A 23,188-nucleotide genomic window follows, 5' to 3' on the forward strand; every position below is an offset into this window, starting at 1 on the left:
TGAATGGGGAAATGTGCAGATTTTGATCATGAAAGCTTAATCATACAGAATATTCTTTACATGGGAGTGTTTCTGCAGTTATTTTTTTATGAATTAAAAACCTAAAGAAGAATTTTAATTGAAGCAAGTTCAAAGGCAAATTGTACAAGAAAAACAATTACAACTGAATGAGACTAGCTAAAACCATTTTATTTTTTACTATTTATTATTTTATTTCTCTTTGGTAACTTTGTACTTTCTTCAAAATAGAACCTTAAGATTCTTGAATTCTCTTACGGTATATTATTTCAAATGTTTCTTCCTGTAGAAGATTGGATTTTCCCTGATCTTTCAGAGGACAGCTATGGGTCTCATTCTTCTGAGCAAGCCTTGGCGCCTCTCCAGTCAGTCAGCAGTGATTTATACCCCCACCTGAGTGGAAGTGACAGAGAGGATGGGAGTGAGGATGAGGAAACGGAACCTCAGCTGAATTTGAAGGACGTTTTTACCTATTCTTCGAGGCCACACTCTGCTTCACATGGAAAATCACAGAACACATCTGCTGAAGGCTTCATGTCCCTGCTAGACATGGGAGGAGATGGTGACCGGGACCGGAGAGGAGCCAGGTTCGAGGATGATTTCCTTGGAAGTGATAGTGAAGAGGTATGTGCCTTATATTCTTTGCAAGTAAAATTTGACATGAGCTCCATTAACACTGCTTAAAAGCATACAGGACTTGATATAATCAATCTTAGGTGTGCAGTTAATCAGTGAACAGTATGGAAGAGGGGTTGAAGTGCAATTTTTAATCTGGGGTGATCAAAATAAGTAATGTTGAAAAGGTCAAAAGGCCTCGCTGATGTGTGAAAAGTCTGAAACAAGTAGACATCAACTACCAAATTTTCTTTTTTTATTAGGATTTGAGTTATATAATTAAGATTAAGGACATGAATGCAGTCATTCTTAAAATGACTGAATAATTGTTATAGTAATGGTGCAACATGCACATCGCCATGAGTAGAAAAATGCATTTGTGTGCAGCAACAAAGGAACAAGTTAAAAACAGAAATCACAGCTTAAATGCAGGTGAGGCTAAAAATGAATGTCTTTGAATTTGGAGGGACCTCTGAATAAATAGCTACGACTTCATGTCATGATGTCTCTTGAGTCTGAGTTCAGTAAGCCATGGCAAAGCAAGGGTTTCTGTAAGATTGGAAAAGCAGTGAGGTATGTACTTTTAAATCGCTGGCAAATGAGTAAAATGAGGATTTTGGCATACGTGTCACTGATGTGTGGCAAAACAGTAGCAGAATGGAAACCCCGAAAAAGTAACCACATTAGTGTGAAGAGATTTAAAAATAAAATATCGCTGTCTAAAACTAAATAAAGAATATAGAAATAAAAAAAATTAAGGAATCTTAAGCATTTGATCCCGCACCTCCTATTTGGTTAATATTGGTGAATTCCAGCTTTGCAGTCTTTATAAATGTTACTTTAGATTTCTTAATAATTACAAATATAATAAAGGTGTTCTATCATCAGGTGTCAAAGAAGTACAGGAAGTGCAAGTAATGGGCCCAAGGCTAGTAGATTTTACCTTTTTTCTTTTATTTGTAACCACGTCGACAAGACATCCCACTTGAATTATAAATTAGCCCAATTGATTACAGTGATTTTCATTACGGTGAATTTGATGTGAAATAAGCTATAGAGCTTGTTCAGAGTGGGCATGAGCAACCCTGTGCCGTTAAAAATGAAGAAACATCTATTTAAGGCCCATTTAAGTATTTATTAGCGGCTCTTAAATAAAATCATATCAAAATTGCAAGCAGAATGGCTTTCAAGACCGGTAGATTAATTAAAGTAAACGAACCTGCAGTAACAAATTGTCTCGACTGGCCCTAATTTTAACTACTGAATAAATTATTCAGATTTAAGACTTTCATTAGTCTGATAGAAAATCCACTGAACCTTAAAACATTTAGCGTCTACATTTCCTTGGTAACATTTTTGTGTTCAGCTTATTGCTTCACGACATACTACATGTTTGGTCAACATTTGAATCATTCCTTGAAAGATTACATTGTTGTGACTCTGACTAGTTATATTTTATTTGGACAAGGAAATCTCCGGGAAATTACTTTCAACATTCATTGTAAGACTTTATCAGACAGTACAGAAAAAAAGAAAGTTACAAAGCAGAGACAGCTTAATGGGTTTTATTTTGTGAACAATGTTTTATACATTTCTTTTTCAAAACAGAAATACACAACAAGGAAAAATATAAAACAAAAGTACTAATGTGTTATTGTTAATGCTGCAGAAAACTGTAGAACATAACATTTGAACTGTGTTGCTGTTTCACCAAACCTATGGTGTAGTGTGTGTGTGTGTGTTTAATTCACTAGAAGTACAGGGAAAGCCGAGCTTAAAGTAATAAACCCAACTATTACTTTCATTGACAGTGGCTTTATTGTCGGGGGCATTATGAAGTTCAGATTTTGAGAGGTATTCAGGACTAATTTGCCACCCAAAAATGTTTCACTCCAGAAACAAAACGGGGATAAAAACATCTTATTGGATTTTAAACTTGCTTACAATGCAGCAGAATAAATGCCGTTAAATTATGGCCCAATAGTCTTGAATCTCTGAGCTTGCGACTCGGCCATAATAACCAAGGCACCCATGGAGATGATGGTGAACAACTGCCCTGAGAAACACAAGCCGGCTGAGTATTGGAGAAAGGCGAGATGGTGGGAGCAAGGAAATGAACGACAAAAAGGGGAGGGTCAGGGAGGAAAAAATACTATGTGTTCTGCTCCAATAATTTTATCAAAACAAATATGAAGTACAGAACCGTTTACAGTATTATGATCTGCCCCCCACCCTTCCACCCATTTTGATCTGTTGAATAGACATCAGTGTTTAAAATCTGTTTGGTGTTCACCATGGAAGAGGCAAGTCAGCCAGTGCTTTTTGTTCACTGAGCTTACTCTGACAGTTAGTGCAAACCAATGATGACCCTTAAAAGTTCATCAAACTTGCACAACACCTGGACCATAACATGCCAAGGGAGTGGTTTACATGCTTTTTTTTTAACCACATGCATCGTTTCTGACCCTCTGGGTAATGATCAGTTATTGATCCATGTGTACCGGCTCTGACCGAATCAATCAGTGGTTTCTTGGCTGTTCTGGCCCACAGGTTTAAGGCTGTTGGTAGGAAAACCTTTACTCGCCATGCATCATGGCTGTCAAACATGCTCATGACATCGGGCTGTTACATGCTGTATACAACTTGTAAAATATACAAGAAATAATTTGTTTTCTGAATCGTAGTCTACAAGCTGAAAAACATTCGAAATTCTAATAAACGACAAGGAATGCAGTATAAATCCTATACTTTTTTTTAACGAAAAAGTCTTACGAAGAGATACGATTCCTATTAACCTATCGCAGTTTATTATTTGACAAGCAGTTAAACAAACAAACAAAAAAAACTAGCAACACTTCTTCTACTAGTGGCACTTAGAAGTCATTAGTTTGGAGTGTGTGCCACTCAACTAAAACAGCCTGTTATACTTATTCAAAATTATCGTTCATATATTCATTTGCATCTTCTTTGAAGAAGCATAATTCTGCAGTAGCAGTCAAAATTCCTAAGGGAAATCAATTTCATCTTCAGGATACATATGTTCTGCTACAATTAATTAGGACAAATTGATTGATGTTCCTGGCAGTTTCACAGCAATTCTTTTTTTCTTTCTCTGAAAGAATGTAGTTGACTCCCCTCTGAGCTTTGTGTATGGGTTTTGTAAATTAGTTTTTTTTTTTTTTCACAGAAGTAGAATGCGTGTTTAGTTTTAATGAACAATGTGCCATGTATCCTACACAGAATGGTTGTTTTTTTCTTTAAAGTATAAACATTATGCTCTTAAAAAAACAAACAGAAATTCACAAGTTTGTGCATATTTTTCAATATGTGTTAATAAATGGGGGTTAGATCTAGAATCTTCAACTTAGTTTAAAGATGGTAAAGTCATTAAATGGATTGTATAAAGTCTTTGATCAATGTTGATTATAAAAACAAATGTAAGAAATATGTTAATTTTGTTATCATTTAGTCGTGTTCTTCTCACAAGCGGTCCCATTGAGAGTGTGGTGCTTTACGACTTCATTTTCATTAAAAGAAAACTGACATCCCACATTTGAGTATATTTATCACAAAGACGAAGTAATTAGTGTTTAAACTTGATTATATGTGTCAGAATATGTTTTTTAGTTATTTATTGTTTATCTACCAGGAAAGAACCAATTTAGATGTACATCAAATGTATAACAGAGTCCTTGAATATGGTGGCTAAATACAAACGTAGTGAAATAATAGATAATCATTCAGTCATACACTTTTTTAAATGTCTGTAAAAGACCTAAGAGGAGAAGCTCAAGTAATCCAAGTCAATGGGATTTAATAGTAAAAATGATTGATTGGCATAGTTGCCAGCAAGCAAGGATCCACAAAAACAAAGCCTCATGTCATCTCAGTGCAGCCTGAAAGTTTACCAGTAACAGTTCAAACAAGTTCAGTGCTAATGCAGTTCCCTGTGTCAGTGCAGGATTGGCCTGTGAAGTTCTCTATGCATTTTTCAGTCTTGGGTATGATAACCGCAATCCATTACAAACCTAGCCATTATTATTGTAGAGGACATCTCATTTTCACAATATGTATTCAACGACTACAGTATGAAAAATGTCAACTTAGCTTTCTGATTGAAAAGCCTTCCAAGGGTTTATTTACTGACAACTGACAGTATAGTAATACAATGTTATACAGTATATTGTGTAAAGCATGTTGAGATAGATAGCTGTATAACATTGCGGCTCAAGACTAATAAGTTTTAACATTTAGCAAAGGTATAGAACATTTAGCAAAGGTACTGAAGACTGAAACACTGTAATCTGGGTTGACTTATTTGCAAAGTCTGACACCAACCCATTGACACATCTGAATGTATTAAACTCAGGACGATAACTAAAATGCCACCCCATAACTGAAAAAGGTAATTAGAGGAGTTCCAAATTGTTACAGCTCCGAGGTGCTGTGGCCTTTAGTCCATGAAGAGTGTATCTTTTCCTGAAAAGGACGGTGCTGCATTAAAATTGTTCCATATCAAGGGCACTGCCTTTTCACACTGTGGGCTCGGTCACTTCCAGAGGTCACGCTAATTGACACTTAATTTTACAGCATAAGCTCAAAAGACGAGTGGGCAGAGCTTGAGGATAGGATGTGCATGCAGCACAATGTTTAAATAAGGCTAAGGCAGAGGCACATTAGGGATAACCCAGGGAATTTAAGAGTCGTGATCCAGACCATTACTGAAAATACTGTGGGGACTATTAGTCCCTTGTTTTTCTCATCAGCAATGTCATTATTTCTGTCTAAAAAAGGGGTGTACAATATAAAAGCTATTATGGTACTACTGCAGTGAAAGTGTGGCAAAATGGATCTACTATCTATTATCCCACTGCCATGTAAGATACTGTCGCTTCCTTCATTATACACACATTGTATACCTCACTACTGGAACTTTTATGGAAACAAAGCTGACAGCTATTTAATTCTGAATAAAGTGAACTAATTACAGAGGCTATTCAGATGGAATTTTATAATAGAGATTAGGTTATTTTAATGAGTGTCTACCAAATAGATGTGAAATGTGACAGTCACAAAATGCAGTTAAACCTCAGAGTTAGGAACACCAAATGTATGAACTGGTCTACCGAACACCCCACTTTGAACCGGAAGGATGCAGCCATGCGTGCAGTGCAAGCAGATAGACACTCCAATAGGCATTGTGCTGGTCATAGAGAAGGCAAAATTACTGAACCAGCAATTGTGTCCAGAAAGGTGAGGCTGAATGACTGAGCTATCTGCACGAATGCTTTTTATTTAAAAACACACTACGTTAACCCAGGTCTTACTGGACGTTTTTTAAATCTGTTTTTGCTACAGTTACAATTTCAATGGTAACTTAAATTTAGCCTTTCTACATTATAGTACTGTTTTAAAGACGGTAGAACCATAACAATACGAGTATTGCATTACCGTGCTGTATCCTTGGGTTATTTGCCAGATTGAGGGTGTAGATAGCAGGTGCACACATTTATTAAAACCATTGAAAACCGATTTTCATAGTTACTAACTATTTTAGTAAATCCTAGAATAGGAGTTTAGGAGTTGCAGCAATGTATGTTATTATAATACAGGGAACATTATTGGCAAGAAGTGCATATTTACGTATATGTCTGAATCCTACATTGAACCCTAATCTCTATTTTGAAATGTTAAAATGTATATAAAGGCTGTGTGGTCCAGTGGTCAAAGAAACGGGCTTGTAACCAGTAGGTCCCCGGTTCAAATCCCAGCTCAGCCACTGACTCACTGTGTGTGACCCTGAGCAAGTCACTTAACCTCCTTGTGCTCCGTTTCGGGTGAGATGTTGTTGTAAGTGACTCTGCAGCTGATGCATAGTTCACACACCCTAGTCTCGTATCTTGTAAAGCGCTTTGTGATGGTGGTCCACTATGAAAGGCGCTATATAAAAATTATTATTATTATTATTATAATAAAACGTTTCTGTTGTTTTAGTTGTTTTCAGGCAAAACACTGCATTCTTTATTAATGCTGATGTTTAGTTTCTCATTTTGTAAGCATAATGGTAACGCGCTTGATTAAGTTGTATTATGTTTGTTCTTATTCCAACCATGGTATTTAATGCACTTCATCTAGTTCAATTGAGCTCAATGTGGCTATGAGAGCTGACTGGGGTTTTCCAAAAGATTTTGGGTTTCATCCCAGTTATTCCTTCCTCATTTATATTGCAAAGGGTAGACGCTTCTTTCAGATCAGCAAACTTTTCCATAAGGAAATTAGAAAATGTATATACACAATTAATTTGTAATACACATGTGGGAGGTCTTCCTCCCTCATTTGAGCACTTTAAATAACAGAAGAAATCCCACTGTTTTAAATTATTCTGACAGGGACTTCGGTGTTCAAACGCCCTAGAATGAAAGTGTATTGGAAGGGTAGCAGTGAACAGACTAAACCAACTGTCCTGGCTTCCTAAAATCTGAACCCCATAAAATAAAGCAAGCATTGCATCATCTTGACAGGCAACCCTGTCACGGGAGACCACATTCGGCAATCTGGTCTCTTTTATAGACTGTACGCTTTTTAATGTTTTTTGGAAAACTATCCAGGTGAGAAATGTGGCTAAATTTGTGTTCTGTACTGTAAGTCCTATGCCTGTTTGTTAACATTCAGAATTGGTTTATCAATTGTTCTCTGTGACATGTTATCAATTTAAAAAACATTTAAGAAATTAATTAATTGCAGATTTTTCAAAATCCTAGTACACCTTATCCTGTGTACTGATGTAATATTTTTATGTTAAATAGTAGTTGCTGAATACAGCCTTTGCCTTCATGATTTATATTTAGTTAATATTGTGTAGAAATCATTTTGCCATTTTGAGCAGCCAGAAAGGCTCAGCTTCACTTCTTAGTTCTCTTGCTGAAACTGTAGGAGATTACATTTCTTATACATTAAGAGACACAGCGTGTTCATTTTTAGCATTACAAATACATAACAAATGCATTAAAATAGATAAGGTATTTATAATATAATGACTAACAAAAGTATTGTGCAGGGTGCAATTTGGTCAAGCTGTTTTTTAATTTCATTCAATACATTGATTGCAAAAATCTAACCCTCTGGAGTACATTACCTACCCTAATAGGCCATGCATGGCTGAATTGTGTCAGTCAGTGTCGAATGATCTTTGCTGAGACAATTGTGTAATTCACTGGGGTACAAATAGGCTTGTTTGAGCTGAATGAAGTAATTACCTGTGAAGACCACTAAATCCCAGCAGAGCAGGTAGTGGACATTACACAGACATTTTTCAAAGACTGATTGGTTCCATGAGATATAGATGTGCTGCAGTATGTGAAGCACAAAGCAAACCTAATGCTGACTGTGGAATTTGAGGGGTGACCAACGGGAGCACTGAAATCAGGTTAGAATTGCCTGGTGCGCTTATTTTGCTGGTCATTATGCAACCAGTAGTTATTGAGAAACTACCCTTGGTGTGCAGGTGCTATGACAATACATGTCTACAGTTGTTTCTGGGATAGATTAAAAAAGCATTCCAGGGAAATTAAAAGAAATGTCACTGACATTCTTCGCAATTCATTTTCAAGTTCATTTCTTAAAGGAAGTTGCTTTAAAGTCAATATTCACGGGCTCTGTCAAGCTTAGCAGTCTAGGAATTTACCACACTCTAAAATGTTTTATTCGGGGGCCAAAGTTCCATAAGTCTACATTAGGTTGTGCCCTGATGTGAAAGCTAGTAATGCATCAAACACTCAAATAATCATTCCCCCCCCCCCACCCCCCCGCCCCAAAAAATAGGATGATTGTGTAAGATCACAACATGAAAAAAATTAATCTTTTTACTAATGTAAACCACATCTGACCATATTGACATGATTGAAACATATTTTTTCAAGTATGATTGTATTTGAGACATTTGTCAGACATCAGGTAAAGCCATTTTTTTCTTAAAGGTCAGAGGTTTAGATTTTAATACCATTTGAAACTATTTGAATGACTTATCTATCACATATTTGCATAAATTGTGTAGAGTAAAAATATTCTACTGAAGCAGTAGTCAGAAAAATCAGGAACATTTAAAAATATGGGTTTTACACAACTATCTTGTGTATCATTGTACAAAGAGGGCAAAAAGGCTTTACTCCTATTGTTGTATTTGTATCATTTTATGCGAAATTTACCATTTACGAGTTGATAGTTAAAATCACGTTTTGTAATTTGTCATGGTGCATTCATACTGTTACAAACACAAATAAAACAAGTCTGTATACACAAACGTCGTCCAAAATGAGAGGATTTATTATTATTATTATTATTATTATTATTATTATTATTCAGATCTCTTACAATTCCCTGTTCTCTCTCTTTTATTTTTTATTTTTTGGACAGGATGATTTCCATTCAAGATTCATCGGTCAGATACCTAGCCCCCGCACAAACCCTGGCACATCAGTATACACACATTCACCGGGTATTTCAAAGACCACAATACAAATGAGATCCTGCAGTTCTGAATCCAGGTCATCGGGAGAATCATTAAAATCTATTCCATCAGATATAAAGGTATCAGATGGAGGCTTTCCGGCTTTAAAGAAAGCAGATGGAGAAAAAGTTCGAACCAGCGTGCTTCCAACCCCAAGCCTATCTCCTACTGGAAACAGGCCTGGACTGCTGATAGACACTTTGGATTCCACTAACAGACTGAGGAGTGGCCAAGATAACCACTTAAGGGCTTCTTTCAACAGAAAATCCTTAAAGGAAATCCCAAGAGATGGAACAAGACTGTCCATGGAAAATTCTGTACGTTTGCCTTTTCTTTTTCTTCACCTCTGAATTGTTTTTTAATGTATGTTTGTATATTTTAGATTGTATGTTCCAGATTTAAAGGAGTCACAGCCAAAGTCTGCACAGCCGCTCGCTCTTCCCAGTTAAACATTATGGGGATTCATTTAAAAGCACACTGCTTTCTGTTCGTAACAACTAATCCTGCCCTCACTACAAAATCTTTCGCTTATAAAGCCTTCTTAGATGCTTAAAATGCTTTGAAAAGAATAAAACCAAAGAGCTGACTTTCAATGCAGCACTTCCTTTGCTCCTGTAAATATGTTATTCTGTACAGCGACTGTTTTTGCAGAAATTGTAGCTATTTTGTTGTAAAATGAATGCCTGGAGTCACCACCGGGTATTTTAAGCCTGTGAATTGAGGTAGATGGATTGTAACAAACCAGCAATCATGAATCCTAAAGCCCTTACTTTTTCCATACCAGTTACCACTAAAATAACAGGCATTAGGTAAGCTTTAAATTGGGACCTACAGGTTTAGTGCACCAACTCCTTTGTGAAGCCTGACAAGTCTCAAAAGAGCTTTGAGTTTGTTTTGGAGGATCAAAAAAAATACAGAAACCTAGAAAACTGAGCATGGTTTGCCAAGTATACGTAATCAGTATACTGATACGGTGCTCCATGCTGTATTTTGTGATACACACATTTTCAAATGCAGTGTTAGTCATATAGAACAGAAGAAACAGATGGAAAGCAAGTGTGTGTTGCAATGAAAAGACTTCATGCACTGTGGTTATTAAACCTGGAGAGGTTTAACTGTCATGGGAACCTTGTCGTCCTACTCTCATGTTCAGAAGTTGTGTTGAGACTGCCAATGTCTACAAACATCTACACTGAACCAGAAATAAATCATTACATTTTGAACGGTCGACTCTCCTGCATTCTTTTGAAAATAATAAACCATGTGATGGAAGGTTAGCTGTAAGCCAGTTTGAAAGTCTAAGTCCCCAGACTGTTTCATTGGGCTGTTTTCTCGTCTATCACATTGATTTCGGTTCCCATGTCTACATGCCTTTCTTGTTGTTTCTTTTAAACACATGAAGCCACACAAACATTCTTTATTTTTTAAATCAATGACAGAACAGATTATAGACTTTTCTGTTCAATCTGAAACACAACATTGTAATTTTAAACGAAACAGTGGATCAAATAACTTGCCCTAAAAACCTGCCTTTGGCAAGTTTACAGGATGGAACCAGAAGGGAGCTACACATTTACTTAGATCTAATAAAAACAGTTTTTGTTTAAATGTTGTATCTCTTCAGGCATATTTGTTTTAAATGTGTTTGATATGGAGTCTATCAGAGATACCATGCATTATTCCCTGGATGTATATGCATGAACCCAACCCTTTTTTTAGGGGGGGAGCGGGGGGGGGGGGGGGGTTGATGTGACTATGATCCAGTATTGACAATGGTATACTACTTGCTGTTTTCCCTTTCAGAAGTATCTGTATTTTAAATACATTTTTAAGCTATTATACTTGTTCATTTTTTTGTGATATTCATTAATATGTTAAATATTAACATACACTCTACCTGTACATTAAGTTATTCTCTTCAATGAATGAAAATGTAGTGCAAAGTTTTTTTGTTTTTTTTTTGTAAGGATTATGACTGGCGAAACTACCAGCCAACCAGAATGAGTGCCTCTGAGCTGCGCATGTTGGCCAGTCTCCAGAGGCAGCAGAACGAGGAGCTAGAGGATGATGGGAATTCGCCTGGGCTCAGCGCCTCACAGATTGACAACTGCAACGTTAGCATTAGCACAAGCAGTGACGACACAACCACATGGAACTCCTGTCAACCGCATGTAAGACTCAATCCAACCCTCTTTAATTAGGGTTAGATAACCTTTAGTAATGCATATCATAATAACACTAATACCACAGCTGCTCATACAACGAATAATAATAATAACTAACTAACTATGAGAGCTAAAGTTTTATGTATTTTGAAATTTAAAAAAAATATATATATATTTTAAATTATTTTGTGTGTGTGTGAGGCAAAGCTGAGGCATTTCTTTATAGATTGTATAATGTGTTTAACACAACTTTTAATCATATTTAAAATTTTCTTTTCTGCTAGACAACTCAGTGTGGTTTATTTTGTTAAACCCATCAGGGCCTTTGTTTCTTCATCTACAATCAGCTAATGCCTGTTGCTGGCACATTTTTAAGTTTGTTGAAGGTGGTAGTAAAACACAGCAACAGCACCACCCTTAGACAGGCCTGAAAAAGTCAGTATACTAAAATCTGCTGAAGATATCTAAAATACATTTCAATACTTAAAGTGCCTTGTAATATTGATTAGTATTAATATTGTTTATGTCTCTTAGTTTACATTCGATTTAGCAAGGCTATGGAATATGCTTTTGGGCAGCGTTTATACTTAAATGTTTGCTTGAGTGTCATTTAAAAGAACATACACTCTCCTCTCCCAATCGCTGTGCATTTGAATCTATTATTTTGTATGTGTTTTACTGTATACTAAAGAGCAAGTATGCTGGTCCGCAAGTATTGAAGCTAGATAGTGTTTCTGCCATTTACATCGGTTGAATAGACTACAAAACGTATGCGTGTGTTTAGTCAGTGTTAAATCCAACATTTGAAATAGCAGATAACATCAACTGGTGTTTATAGTAGTTTAAAGGGAAATGGAGCAGAGAGGAGCACGCCTAGTTTGTTCAGTTCAACATCTCATTGTTTTATAAAAGCGGCAGGTTAAGGCAATGTGGAAGTCGCATAAATATAATTTTTCACACATAGTTCTGGAAGAACAGAAAATCTTAGTTAGTTTTCTGACAATATTGTGAACAAGAAATCACCCAACCGGCAAGGAAGTGCTTTGAACTGAAGCACAGGTTACCAGTACTTTGGCATGTGTCGTCGCTATGCAGAGCTGTAACTAGGCATTTTAACACCCGGGGCAGGCAGTCATATTTGCACCCCCCACTTCCACCCTCGCCCCCTCCCGTTTTTTCCCTCCCACCCATACTGCAATGACTTAATGGCATGAAGCATATTCAGAAAGACATAAAATCATATTTCTATCTATACAGTTAGCAAAAAGAACATTTGTTATTGCCACTTTTCAGTAGTGAGTCAAGCTGTAACTAAATCATTATAGAAAAAAAAATCCTGATGAAAACGCAGCTTGAAATGCCAACAGGATGACCCATTTACAGAGGAACTCTCCTAGCCTTAACACTCGCAATCTCGTATATTACAGTGTTGAGGTTTATTGAGCTGGTTAAAGTCTGCTCGATGGAGAGAATTGGCAAGTTACAGAGAATTTCTTGTCGAGCTTCTGTCCTAGTCAGTGACCTTTGTCAGACAGTTCTGCCACTGCTGAGAAAGCTGACATGCTTCCTCTTCTCTCCCTCTTCTGTTTTCTGAATTTGGCTCCAGGTGGCTTCTTTGACAATCTTGGTAATTTATTTATTTAGTTTTCGCTCTGTATTAAAAGTTTTTCACATTGCATGCAGCATGTGGCGGCGTTTGTCACACAGTGGCCCCATGCAAGACTTCCAGGGCCCCTATTCCCTATTCTTATCAGTAATACTGCGATACCACGACTTGCATTTTACTACAGCAATCGCAAAAAAACACTTGCAGAGACAGTTAGAAAGGAACCTTTCATGCTTTCGCAGTGAAAGTGCAATTATAACTGAATAATCCAGTTTTCGGCAAATCTGTATGAGCGATATCTGCCCTAATCCAGTCAAACGTCCCTGCGACATTGTTAAAAGTAAATAGTTTTTTTTATTAATTTCATGTTCAGGCAAGAAAAGCTTCTCCTGACGCTACCGTGACAGGCACAGTCAAAGGCAAACGCAAGTCAATAATACTAAGGTTAGGCTCCAGCAAATTTCCCTTGTAGATGTAGTCCAGCATCGCAAGAGGCGAGGACGATACATTGGCTGGAAATCTATTTATTTTAATATGTTTCCAGGTTCATTCAAACACGCAGCCCTATGCGTGTGAGATTCTATACACGTTCCCCTCAAATTTGCAGCACTGACGGCACACGCAAGCAAACAATAATGTAATTGTGGGACAGAAAAGTAGAACAGTATGTACAGTGTGATGTTTTAAAATGATCCCTTGAAATGCGGTATGCTACCATTTTTGCAAAACCATTATCTTGTTTGTTTTATCTTTCACAGCCTGTCAATCAAGGCCATCACTATCAGAAAGAAATGAACCCATCTGCACATTCCAACCCACGGTATGGACTTTATTTTTCATCACTGACAATAATAATGTGTTAGCAGTAGCATTCCTCCTGTAGCATAGCAATACTGTATTCTGCAGTGTTTGCAGTGTTGCCCTCTATTAAAGACGTTACACATTTAGATTAGTGGACAGTATTAGTTGTGTACTTTGGGGATCAGGATTATTTTGACCTCAATTGCTTTTTTTATGCTTTGATATCTGTTCATTAAAATGAAGAAAAAAATATCTGTACCTTGGTTTTACATATAAAAAAATCCTATTTTAGCAGCTTGGCCTCTAAGGTGCTGTTGGGAAATATATTTAAGCAATGGTAGTTGAAGAAGCAGAGCTGTAGCATGAAGCCTTTTCTTTTTCAGATGTATGCTAACCTTAACCCCCTCTACACTCAAGTACACTTTCCCATTGTTGCACCACTTATTTGATTTATAATAATAATAATTATTAAAAAAAATTAATAAAAAGAAACACTTTGAACATAACTAAAGTCCTTACTTCTGGAAATGTCCCATTTGTTAGCTTGTTTGTCAGAGCTGGTTTATTTTATTATGGTAATGATTTGCTGAAATACAGCCTTCCTGACAGTAACTCTGGCTTTGATTTCAGCAACTATACAGATGTTAAAAATAAACAAATACTTGAAATGCTAAAATGTAATGCACAAACAAGCTTTAAATTGTGAATTCTAAAACTTGAGAGACTAAAATTCCCCCTCAACCGGTAAGGGTGGTTTGGGGAAAGGGAGGCTCACATTGCCACTGCATGTGCTGCCCTCACTGCATAAAAAGAGTCAGCCTGCAGGTCTGCCAGTCCAGCACCAATCCATGACTACATTAGAGAAGACATTGTGCAGTGTACTGGCCTGCCTCTCATAGCAGTATCACTGCTGAGTAGAGTTTGACGAGAGGAGAGAGAAAACTCTGAAGTGTGTTGCTGTTGTGATATAAAATGTAAAACCTGCTGTAAAATGTGACAGTTTTGTCTACACAGCATATTATTTTGTGTTTTAATTATACTGCAGCTTTGATTTCCAGTTGCAATATTGACAACTTCATGTTAGTAATTCATAGATTCTGACCCCAGTCCACCCTGGAAACTGTATGGCTTAACTCACTCAATATGCAATATATTACACTGTTGGAAATGAGGTGACAGAATATTCTTTATTCTAAATATGCACTGGTATACATTCTTTTCTGAGTTATTTCCAGAACTTCACAAAAGTTATGTGTTTGAGTCTGGGGGGTTTTATGTGTGGGGATAAGATTTCTACTTTCATTTGATATAAACAGATCAAAATACTGCCACTGAGAATTCAGTTATTTGTAAAGCTATGAAAATTTGACTGTTCATGTGAGTAAAAAAGATGTAAAACAACATTGTTTAAATCAATTGAGTAGCCCCCCTTATGTTTATGAAGATCTTTGTCACATATAGTAGCTGTAACATTTAGAGATATTAGTGTTTGTAGATCTATACAGTACAGAACCATAAATAATCTTTTTGCTTGTAGTTTGAAAACTATTTCTATATGTGGTTGGTATTTTGTGAGACAGTTTAGATTTATTTTAGACAGCGTTGTAGAGATTGTAGTGATCTGTGACACGGATTTGACAGGATTAGATTCCAGTTACGTAGACTCCCGTGGTCACAAAGTGAAGCTGACTGACAGCAGCTGGTTTTATTGCTTCTCCTGTTGACAAAACTGCCTTTCATTCGCACAGTAGTGTATCTGGTAATCGTATTGTTATTTACTGTGTGTCAGGTGAAGATATATCTTACACTGCTGTCCTATAGGGTAGGTGACAGCAAGGGAACATAATAAAGTTGTGTTTCCCAAAATGAAGCAACAGCAATAAAGTGTCAGCAATTTATGAATTGCATCTCTCAGTTATTTTTTATTAGTTTATAACAAACAAACAAAAGTAAAAAAAAAAAAAAAAACATGGAATAAAGAAAAAATCGTGATGGCACATTGATGTTATCTGGCACATCATTCCAGTTCTTTCAAGCTTCTTTTTATTCTAGGTATTGTACCATGCATTTCAGTGCACAGTGGTTTTCACGACTAACATTTACTTTTAAAGATTGATAACTTTGTTTAGTTGCAACTACATCTGTGTTTCAGTTCTTGACTCCTAATACAGATACCAGTACAGATTAATTATCAATGCGTGATCCCCCAAAGAGCCTGTTGAAAGGTCAGAGCTGGCACCTTTTAGTACACATCTCTGGCCAATCTACAAGTAGGAACGAGGAAATAAAAAAATAAAGAAAAGCTGTTGCAGTACAATTTAATGCAATTATTATAATAAAAAGGTAATTTTGCCATTTTAAATTGACTTTTTAAACACATTAAAGCATAAGCATATAAATGCCAGGTGGTAGACTGCCAGTCACTGCCTCTCCTGGGCAGATTCCAGTGATGTAGAAGTAATGATGTTAATCTGATGAACTTGACCTGCAGTCAGCTTGGTCTGTTGGGAGCAACACACTTGCATCACCTTCCAAAGTACTGTTGCATGTTTAGTCAGCTTGACACAGATTGCACCAATTTCAAGGATCACATACTGATTATAAGTGGTAGTCCTTTAATACCGAACACTTTCCCTTTACTGGGATCTGATTTTATTTATTTTTTTTGTGGTTGGTTGTTGTTTGTAATTAAGTGTGAGCGCCATCATTCTACAGAGCACCACATCCCACTAATTGAGCCTCCTCACAGGTGGATTAAAGTTGTAGTTGACAGCCAGGAGTCGAAAGTATATGGCTGATGATGCAAATTTTAATACAATGTGATCTAATCAATAGCACTGTAAGATAGGGGTCTGCTGCCATCGTGCTGTCTTCCTTTCAAACTGAATTGCGTGCATGTGTGTGAAGCAAGGGAATTAAATGGCACTCTTGGCAGTAATAGGAGTAATTTAGCTTTATTATGAAAAGTGAATAACTGAATAAAATCCCTTGTACCAACTAGAAACATGTTCTGGAACAATACCCCTTGGTTGTCTGTTAAAAGAATGATTTCAGATGGATAATTTTCAGGATTTTAAGGGTAGTAAATATGTTACCATGCCTCCTATAAATAGAAAATCTGATCTGTCTACTGCTACCTAGTAATATCCTGCATGTCCTATAATCTAGACCTGTGCCTGAACAGGTATTGTTGATCTGCTAGTTTTGATTGGGTTTTACTTCCAACCATATCCTTATTTTATTTTTCATAATATTAGTTTTGTGTGCAAATACTTTTATGTGTGTTAACTTTCATACAATGTCTTATACTTTTTGGCAATGTATACCTGTGGGCCTTTGTTATTAATATATGACTACATCTGTGTATTACATTGTACACAAATAATATAGGACAGTGGAAAAAATAAGTTTGTATAAAGCATTATCTCACTAATAAATGCATAATATTGCAGGGCACACACCAGCATACTAATGCTTTATGAATGCAGCCCCAAGCTTTAGCTATTTGTGTGAAAAAGGAACAATTGTGCGTGGGTCATTTGGGATTCAAACTGTTCTGGCACTATGGTGTGTACACAAACTGTCTTTTGCCTCTGGATAATGCAAAAATCTGAAAATTAAATGTGTCCCTGTTTTTATTTTTTTGTAATTCTTATTTTCCGTTATTTTTATTTTATCATTTAAAATGTATTTACTAATTTATACAGGGTGTTTGAACTGCTGTTATTGTTTGTTTGTTCGTTTGAACTTAAATTCAGTAAATTATTTCACATGATGAAAAGCATTAGATCTCTTTAAGTGGTTCTGGCTCAGTAAAAGTACTGAGAAAAACAAATTTTCCTCCAGAGTCCATTAAACTCTTCATAGCGTTTGCTTTTTCTTTGTTTAATTTAAGCACAATATTATGTTTTTAATTGGCCAGATTATGTGCACAATTGAAAATATTTTTCTATCAAGTCTCATTAATCCATTACATTTTTTTTCTTTTTTTTGGAGGCTTTGGCACTCCTGACATCAATTTTAATACAATGCCTCTATAAACATAATACATCTGATCTAAGTCTACTGCTACCTTGTAATATCCTGCATATCCTATTATCTATAGCTGTGCCTGAACAGAGTTCTAGATAATAGGAACAGCTGAGGAGCTTGTGTTTTCTTATAATGAGCACCTCAGCTAGTGTACCATACTTACTACCTGGATTTCTACTTTAGGTCTCAGATGTATTAACAAATATTTGTTTAATGTTTATCAATGTGTGTAGTTTATATGACTAGGTTTAAAATAATTGCTTGTGTGTATGGAAATCAATTACAAAAAGCAGTCTGATATGGATTTAAGGTGAAAGAAATATAAGAAATGGGTCCCTGAGCGACTCATCCAGTTAAAGCGCTGCCGCTGGGATCGCAGGATGAGTCACACAGCTTGGACGGCACCAGTTCACGTCCAGGCTGTGCAAAGAGGCCGAACTTTGCTGGGGTGATGCACCCTTTTTCACACTGTCTCTGACGTTCCCGGGGAAACTGGGAGGGATTGCTTCTCCTCATCGCACAACAGCGAACCCTACTGGCCAGACAAGGGTGTGGATAAGAGGCAGGGCTGATCTGTTCTCCGGGATCGGTAGCCCGCCTACCCCTGCTCTGGATTGCTCGGTGTAAAAGCGATTCTGGCTTTAGGCTTGTGAGATCGGAGGACGCTCACACGCCCTCAGAACGTCTGTGTTGTGTGGGGACCCTCTGCAGTGAGGAGAAAAAAAACATAACTGGACATTCCAAATTGGGGGAAAATAAATAAAAATAATAATTGGTCACAATCAATTAAAAAATATAAGACATGTGCCTGTACAGTAGTGCCAGAAAGCATATATTTTACATTTACTATTTTTACGATTTATATTATAGGAAAGGAAGATACTTTTGTACATAATATGACACGTTGCTTGTACTTCCAGTTTCTCTCCTCTAAAATAGTCTTAACTTCTAGTTTTTTTTCTACTTCTAGTGAAGCACCTAATAAACATTAAGTGACTATGGAAGTGCATCAACGCAGTCCATCTAAGGGGAAGCATCTGCACAAAGCTTGACACCCTAGAAACATTGTTTCTGCTCAAGTGCCCTTTTATTTATCGATCCGTCAGCCAGAACTGACAATCTTTCATCCTTGCAGATCTTTTATAATTGCAGATAAATGTGACGGTCAGAATGACTTTTACACAGAGCAATCCAGAGCAGAGGTGGGCGGGCTACCGATCCTGGAGAACAGAGATCAGCCCTGCTTTTTATCCACTCGGTGTCTGGCCAGTAGGGTTCGCTGTTGTGCAATGAGAAGCAATGCCATGTCTTTATTGGTAGAGGTCACATAACAAATAATGAACTGCCTCTCCCCTTGAATAGAAGTATGCTACCGGTGTTTAAAGAATAAGACCTCTGGACATCCCTGTTTATTGCCAGACCCACACCAACCGAGCAAGTGATTTAGCAGCTCAAGATCCTAACCACTAGGGGCGCCATTTCAAAATAACTCTATATATTTCTCACAATTCTTCAGTAGTTTGGACTGGAGCATTGTATGTATGTATTTATATATATATATATATATATATATATATATATATATATATAAAAAAAATCTGGAAAGACAAAGCATGTGATACACCCTTTTTCAACAAATACTAAGAACTATCTATCTCGTTTTCTTTAAATATTTGTTTTAATAAAACAATAACAGTAACAATAACAAGCCCTAAAAAGGTAGATATACATAAACAACAACACACACCAACATGCTTACTCTATTTATTCTAAATAACCAAGCAATAATCACAGGTACACATACACAAACATACTGTATAACTTCTTTTTTCAAACTTTCAACTATTACTTAAAACCATTTAAAGCCCTTTCATGATCCTTCGCCTGTCCTTGATCATAATGGCTGCCCTTCCTCTAAAGGGGTAGCTTTCCTTGATAATCTTCCATTTCCCTTCCTGGGATCTTAAAACCCATTTCTCACTTCACTCACGCAAAGCCCATAAATCAAGGTTATTTTCCTGCTTTGGTCACAGACGCCCGAGTGGTTGCAGGTAATGCCAAGGCATGTTGACACCTGAACAGCAGTTAACTTTGCCTATTTAGGAAGGATTGTTGCACATGCTGTTTCATCAGTAATAATGAATTCAAAGTGGAGGTAGTACAGTAGTAGAGGGTATGAAAGTTTACTTCATAATGGAATGTCAAGAAAAGCATCCAACTTTTACTGTTTCAACACGAAGAAACTTTCAACTGTGTCAACCCTGCTAGAAGTACAATTATTTCTGCATAGACCTACTGTGTAATAGGTTTGGGTTTGATAATCCCTCCTCTCTGCAGTGACATGAAACACTGCAATTGTGTGTGCACTCTGAAAAAGGAAGTTAATTTCATATACAAACTTAGACTGCTAAACTTACATGAAGCCAGGTGGTGCAGTGGGCTAATTCACTAGCATGCTGTGCTGCTCAACCTTTGGGCACTGGGTTCAAATCCAGCAGATTCCTCCCTTTATTTTCCACAAATTGGTTCATTGACCTTATGTTCAGTGTGAAACCAAGATTTCCTGTGGGAGCTGGTGGCGCAGTGGTTAAGGCCACTGCCTCCTCTCCCCGAAGACGGCGGTTCGAATCCAGCTCCCGGTAAGTTCCAGAGGTAAGTAATGATGTCGGTTGTAAGTAATGATGTCGGTTGTGTTTCCACAGATGGTGGTGGGAGGAGGAGGTAGCGGTGGAGGCAGGAGAGGACAGAAAGGGGGGGGTCTGGCCCCCCCGCCTGGGAGGAGAGTGGCAGGGTGGGGTGTTGCTACCTGAGCGAAAAGAAACGTGACCAAGTGTTGTTTAGTTTGAGTCCCCTTGAGCATTCTACAACTGTCTTAATTTATAGGTGGTCTCTTTCACTATCATAATACACAGTAATATGTTGGTTTATTGAGTATGATAGTAAAAGAGACCACCTATTAATTAAGACAGTTGTAGAATGCTCAAGGGGACTCAAACTAAACAACACTTGGTCACGTTTCTTTTCGCTCAGGTAGCAACACCCCAACCTGCCACTCTCCTCCCAGGCGGGGGGGCCAGACCCCCCCCTTTCTCTCCTCTCCTGCCTCCACCACCACTGCTGCTGCTACCTCCTCCTTCCTTCATCTGTGGAAACACAACTGACATCATTATTTACAATCGACATCATTACTTACCTCTGGAACTTACCGGGAACTGGATTCGAACCGCCGTCTTCAGGGAGAGGAGGCAGTGGCCGTAACCACTGCACCACCAGCTCCCACAGGAAATCTTGTTTCACACTGAATATAAGGTCAATAAACCAATTTTTTGAAAAAGGAAGGAATCTGCTGGATTCGAACCCAGTACCCCAAACACAACCGCATAGCATGCTGGCGAATTAGTCCACTGAGCCATCTCACTCCAGTGAAAGAATTTGCTTTTTCATTGAATATATAGGGACTTAACCAATTCTTTGAAAATAAAGGAAGGACCTCGCCTGGCTTCGAACCCATTACCTCAAAAGGAACAACATGGCATGTTAGTGAATTAGCTCACTGTGCCATCTCCCTTGCATTGAAGTGATTGCTTTTTCTTTGACTTTAAGGTTAATGAAGAAAGTACTTGAAACAAGGAATCAACTAGATTTGAACTTACTCTGCGAACAGCATAGTACGCAAGTGAATTATTGTCTATTTAGGAAAAGATCAAATTATTTTAAAATAAAGGAAAGATAATTGGATTTGAACACAGTCCTCCAAGGAAAACAGCACATCATACCGGCACATTAATCCACTGTGCCATCTTACTTCAGTGGAAGTGCCTACTTTTTCATTGAATATATAGGGACTTAACCAATTGTTGGAAAAAAAGAAGGAATTCACCTGGATTCGAACCCATTCCCCCCAAAACAAACAACACAGCACACTAATGAATTAGCCCACTGCACCATCTCACATCTGTGAAAGAGTGAGCTTTTTCATTGACTACAAGGACAACTAACTTAAGTCTGAACAAAGGAAAAGTGAACGATTTGAACTGCAGAGATCAACATAGCATTGGTCCATTTCTCTTTCATAGCAAAGCCTCCAATTATCCAAATACTTGAAAATAAAGAATGGAACTCACCTGGCTTTGAACCCAGTCCCCCAAGAAGAACAGAACAACATATTAGCGAGTCCTCCAAGGCCAACATGCTTGTGAATTAGCCCACTGTGCCATCTCACTTCCATAGGAGAGAGTGCTTTTTCATTGACTTGAGGTAAATTAACCAAGTCTTCAAAAATAAAGGAATAAATCAGCCAGATTTGAACCCAGCACTCCAAGGAGAACAGCACAGCAATCAAGTGAATTAGCCCACTGCGCCATCTCACTTTCGTGGAAAAAAACAAAAAATTCCTAGGAAATAGCTGGATTTGAATAGAGTACCAACACAGCATACTAGTGAATTATCACGCTGCACCACTTGCCTCCATGCGAAAGTCTTGCATTGCATATAAGATCTTATATCAACCTCTATATATTATTATTTTTATAAATAAGACCACTGATTTAACAAAAACAGCAGTCTTTGAAAATGAAAGGAAAACACAAAACCACAACCCTCAGAACCATGCTCTACCAACAGAGATAGCCAGCCAGACTGCTGCGTGAAACACATTATTACATTTTGTGATGTAGACCTGAGGATAAGTTGCAATTCTCAACTTTGTTTAATTTGTAACTTGAACTGGATTCAAAGCCAAACCTTATAGGTCTAGAAGGTAAATTAAGCAATATTTTTGGAAAATGAGGGATTCACACGTGTCTCGTGTGGGACTAACTAACTACCCCTTGAATCAGAGGTGCTTTACACCCTTGTAAAATGGCATTAGGGCTTGAATTACATATTTGTACATTATGTAGAGGCAGCTTGTCATGGCATTTCTTTTGGCAGGGTCCTGTGGACGGGGCATCTTAATGCAATGATTTTTAAAAGGGAGCTCCTGCCCGTGACTGACACCCTTATAGAGAGGCGAGAAGAGATTAAAAGATTACTCAGTCAAAATGAAGCTCACCATGAAAAATGTGCTGAAAGTGACACAAAGCCACATTGAGGGAGCACAATAAAATCTTGTTTTATCCATTATTAGACACGTGTACAGTGTTCAATCAGTGTTCACATTTGCTAAAATTTTGATTTTAAAAGTTTATCTTTTTTTAATCTGTAATTTTACCAAAACATGTTTTCATAGCCTTATTAGAGGTGAAGGGCAGATTGGATTGATCTGAGGTCCCATCAAAGGTTATTCCGAAAATAATTCATATTAAACTCTTCGTTTTCTGTTTCCCCTGTGAAAAGTCAAAAAAGGTATTTTGATCGTATTAGAACAAGAGCAAGAGCAGCAGGAGAGAAACGGGCCTCAAAGTGATGAGGCATCGTCAAAGGACAGAAGAATGAAAAAAACAC

General features: G+C 37.4%; 1 protein-coding gene across 3 annotated transcripts in view; it reads left to right on the plus strand.

Annotated features, from left to right (window-relative positions):
• LOC117414230 (protein CFAP20DC-like) overlaps positions 1-23,188 on the plus strand; it is a 58,879-nt gene that overhangs the window by 30,391 nt on the left and 5,300 nt on the right. For 2 of the 3 annotated variants that reach the window (XM_058999720.1, XM_058999721.1), the window contains exons 13-16: positions 308-642; positions 9,046-9,456; positions 11,107-11,310; positions 13,669-13,730. In XM_058999720.1, coding sequence (XP_058855703.1) covers positions 308-642; positions 9,046-9,456; positions 11,107-11,310; positions 13,669-13,730 — 1,012 coding nt within the window. The remainder of the gene's footprint in view (positions 1-307; positions 643-9,045; positions 9,457-11,106; positions 11,311-13,668; positions 13,731-23,188) is intronic. The other variant, XM_058999722.1, reaches the window with a different exon arrangement.

The sequence above is a fragment of the Acipenser ruthenus genome, chromosome 25 (genome assembly GCF_902713425.1).
Source record: "Acipenser ruthenus chromosome 25, fAciRut3.2 maternal haplotype, whole genome shotgun sequence".
In the NCBI taxonomy this organism is placed as follows: domain Eukaryota; kingdom Metazoa; phylum Chordata; class Actinopteri; order Acipenseriformes; family Acipenseridae; genus Acipenser; species Acipenser ruthenus.